Below are 4,247 nucleotides of genomic sequence, written 5' to 3'. Positions count from 1 at the left end.
TGGCTGCTCAGGGAGGGAGGGCTGCGGGCACTGGAAGCGGGTGGCCATGCTGTAATCGGATGAGCCAGCGCTGCTCCAGATGGACCTGTCAGCTCTTGTCAGTGCTGACACCCCTCTGGGTCCCTCCACATCCTTTCGGGCCAGGGGGCCTGTCCCACTCCGCTGTGTCTGTTAGGTTCAAGGGCACAGGGAGGTGACACTGTGTTTGCAAAGCCCATCAGACAAACACGGCCTCTCCCTGCCAGACTCTGTATTTTGATAACTTTAATGCTGAAAAACCCTCCACGTCTTTCTGTCTGTCTGTAGTGCCTGAGCTGTCCTGTGCTGAGGGCAGTGGGGCCTTGCTGCTTTGCCACTCACTATCCCCAGGTGCCACCCCACCACCCCAGATGTTTTGCAGCTGCAAATGCTAAAGCTGGCCACTCGGTGCCGTGCCTTGGCGTCGCCATGCTGCAGCAGGGCACCCATCCTTCCCCGGACATTCGGCATGGGAGCAGCGTCTTGCTGGTAGCAATGGACTGGACTGGGCTCACAGGAGTCATCCCTGCTGGTCTGTATCCCCAGATGAGCTGCACAGGGCTTTGCTGCTTTTCAGGACCGGTCTGCGTACTCGTCAGCAGAGCATCTTGGGGTGTAGGAGAGGTGTTAGGGCTCAGCTCTGCACTCCTCTGCTCTTCTTAAAGGTTTCTCTTTTCCTTTTCTCCTCGCAGCCAACAACCCTCCCACAGGGCACCATCAACATGAACCAGTGCACAGACGTGGTGGACGGGGAGAGCCGGACAGGGCAGAAATTCTCCTTGTGCATCCTGACGCCGGAGAAGGAGCACTTCATCCGGGCTGAGAACAAGGAGATCATCAGCGGGTGAGTGCAGGTCTGGGGCCGAGCCGCCGCGGGGCTCTTCCCCTAGCTGGGAGGAAGAGGAGGGCGGGTAGGACCTTGCCTAAGGGCAGGTGCTGTGGCAGTGTGCACCCAGGCTGATGCCTGAGTGACCGTCACAGCCTGCTGCAGGGACAGTCCTGGGGGCTGGGTGTAGCTGATGCCTCATGGTCTGCTCTAGCCTCCTCTACTTTTTAGGCAAGGATGGGATTTCTTTCCCCTTTCCTGCTCCCCTGCCTGGCGAACCCCTGCCATCGCGGTGCTCTGCAGCAGAGCAGAGGCCTGAGCACCCCCTGAGCCACTAGATTGATGGTGTGAGCGTAAGCTCTGACTGCAGTGTCGATCTGTGCGGTGGCAAGTGATTTAAGTCCTTCCTCTGTGCCTAGTGCTTGTGCTAGGGCTGGGCTGGGCTGGAGCCTAAGGCTTCCTAAGATGCCGGACACCTTCCCGAGCCAGTGCTCGAGGAAGCTCAGCCTCTGCCAGGAGCCTTGGCCAGGCCTTGAAGCTGAGATGCTCCTGAGTCACTCATTCCTTACGAAGGCCACCGTTTTCAGGTCCCTCATCGTCTGCTGCTGGGCAGTGTGCTGCTCTCCGTGGCAGAACAGCGCTCCCAGCAGCATATGCCCCCGGGAGAGAGCTGAGCTGTGCTGGAGCATTTATGGGATGCTCAGGAGGGTGCTCTGAGGCTGAAGTGCTCCTGGGCTGCTTCAGCCTGAGCAGAAAGCAGCTATTTGCAGGCCAGAGGAAGAAGCTTGGGTACAGGGTGACCACCAGGATGGGGTTGGAGCTGATGGGTGCTGGGTGACCCCACGGTGCTTTTAGGGCAGCATCCTGGAGCTGCTTTTTGTAGCACCTGCCTCACCCTGCTCACTCCTGGCGGGCAGGCTGGTGGAGAGGGCGGATGCAGCCCACCCCTTGGTCCCAGAGGACCATCTGACCTTTAAGGACGATTAAAATATTGTCGCTCACAGGAGCGCCTGCCGCTGAGATGCAGTTGCTCAGCAACGCTGAAGATTAGGCCACTAAAATGAGCAAATCACAGTAATTTCCCGACTCCAGGTGTCGGATGGTGACCTAGAAACATCCTTGTCCATTGCTCACATGCCAGTTCGGGCTGAAGCCGGCGCCCATGAGGGTGCAGAGCTGTGGGAGAGCCGAGCTGCCAGCACGCAGCGACGGCCTGTGACAGTGCTGCTGCTCACCGCGAGCATTTCCCACGTGGGCTGTCTGGAGCTCGGTGCCTCCCTCCTAAAATTTGTTGATGTTTGAAACTAGAGCAGGAGGTTGAAGGGAGCGCTCGCTCTTTCGTGCTCTTCCCCAGGCACGGCGTCTCCTGCTTGATCAAGCCCTGGCAGCAGCAGTCAAGTGCTTTCTGCTGAGATTGTTTCTGTTTCAAAGCATTTTCTTTGCTTGTGACTCCCCCCATTTTGGTAGGTACTAATTGAAAATGACATTTTTCTACCAAGAGCTCGGGATTTTAATCAGATACATACATTGAAACTTCCCTGCTCAACTGAGATGTGTGGGCATGGATGATTCTCCCTCCATGCACTGCTTCGGGCCAATGGACCCGTTCTTGGGCAGCACGGGTACCCCTGGCCCCGTTTGCAGTGGCTACGGAGCCGGGGTGCAGAGGCACGGGGGAATCACGGCACAGAGAACCAGCTCCTCTCCTCCAGCCAAAGCAGGAGCAATGGCTGTGCCCCAAAACACCGCCAAGCCCCATGCCCTGCTCTCTTCTCTCTCTCCCCCCTCTCCGGTTCGCAGCTCAGCCTTTTGTTACTGGTGCTGCTCACCACGCAGGAGGGAGAGGCATTGCAGAGCAAGGTGGGGCTGATTTATTGTTCATTGGCCCAGCGCTGGATTTCGAAGCAGCGCGTTTGCTCCTGACTGTAAGCATTAATCATCCCGAAACAGTCCTGCTCTGGGTCCAAGCCAGACAGGTTTCATTTGCAGTTGCAGAACGTCAGGAAGATTTCCCCAGCCAGGGGAGAATTTGTTTTATGTTTGTTGCGTGCTTCTGGTATTTATTGCTTAACCAAACCCCACTTGATGTGGTCATCTCAAAAGGCTTTACAGCAGCAGCCTGCGAAGTGGGGGGAACAGGAGAGGGGAGCAGGGACGTCTGAAGCAGGAGTGTTTCCCAGCGGTCCACAGATCCCCGTGGAGTTCACAGGGATGCAGGGGCAGGTCATCAGACCGTGGCGGGAGGGCATGAGAGGGTCCCCCGGACAAGTGACTTGTGCAGGGGATAGACTTCTCAATGCCAAGTTCATGCTGCTCTTTCTTGGACAAAAGCGCTTTGTGTGCAGTTGGCATTGCTGAAGGGGGAAGGTCCCGCCGGAGGCTCTGGCCCTCTCGGCTGTCTTTCAGGATCTTTGGATCCCTGTCCCGTGTCAGCCTTGGCCATGGCCTCACTCTTGCAGTGAGTGGGGCTTGAGCCAAAGCACCCTGAGGTCATCCCTCCTCCCCTCCTGTCCTGCCTCGTTTCTCCCCCAGGAACTGGTTGGGATGATTCTGAGATACTATTTGCCACATTGGGCCTGACAAGGTTGGAGAAGCTGAGCTCTTCTGAGTGCCCAGCTCCAGTTCAGGTTGTGCTTACAGCCAAGTTACCAGCCCCGCGAGGCTGGAGTTAGGGGTGAAATGCAGATGCTCCCGTCCCTGCACGCTGCCCTTCGGCACAGGCCTCACCTTTTGCTTTCTCTGCCTGCAGGTGGCTGGAAATGCTGATCGTCTATCCAAGAACAAACAAGCAGAATCAGAAGAAGAAGAGGAAGGTAGAGCCCCCAACTCCCCAGGTAACCCCAGGGAGGGACACATGCTGCCGCCCACTCCCTTGCCTCCCTGTCAGGGCCACGACATCGCTCTGCTCCTGGGGAAGATCCCCCCAAACCAGCCAAATCAACAGGCTTCCAGCCCTCTGCTGCTGCCTGGGTGGAGGGTGAGAGCCGAGGTGAGCCAGGGCAGCAGGACAGCATGAATTAATCACTTCCTGGGGTCACATGCTGCTGCTGCTGCTTTTCTGGCTGCTTTGGGGCCACGTTTTGCCCTCTGAGGACTGTCTTGTGGCACCAACTCCATACATGCTGTCCCAGGAGAGACTGCAAAGCCCTGTGGTCCCCGGGGGGAGCCAGGCGGAGGTGCTGGCCATTCACGGGCCATTTCGGCAGAAGCAGGATGAAATTCCATCGGGCTCCGGTTACCCCCTTTGAGATGACCCCGGAGATAATGGGAATGAAAGGAAAATACTAAAGGCCAGGCCCAAGCTGGGAGCTCCGGGGCCGGAGCTGGGCTCTCCAGGGACACGGCGGTGGCTTCGTGATCGCTTTGACTATAAATGGTAAAAAGCGGGGGCGGCCGCGACTCA

General features: G+C 57.7%; 1 protein-coding gene across 1 annotated transcript in view; it reads left to right on the top strand.

The window, feature by feature from the left end:
* The window catches only part of LOC104490210 (myosin phosphatase Rho-interacting protein-like), a 63,783-nt gene that overhangs the window by 22,042 nt on the left and 37,494 nt on the right, over window positions 1-4,247 (top strand). Inside the window, 2 exon segments of the mRNA XM_010132466.1 lie at window positions 711-862; window positions 3,594-3,678. Coding sequence (XP_010130768.1) covers window positions 711-862; window positions 3,594-3,678 — 237 coding nt within the window.

This window comes from Buceros rhinoceros, unplaced genomic scaffold (genome assembly GCF_000710305.1).
Source record: "Buceros rhinoceros silvestris isolate BGI_N320 unplaced genomic scaffold, ASM71030v1 scaffold13483, whole genome shotgun sequence".
In the NCBI taxonomy this organism is placed as follows: Eukaryota; Metazoa; Chordata; class Aves; order Bucerotiformes; family Bucerotidae; genus Buceros; species Buceros rhinoceros.
The sequence above is the reverse complement of the archived record's forward strand: the minus strand, read 5'-3'. Positions and strand labels throughout refer to the sequence as shown.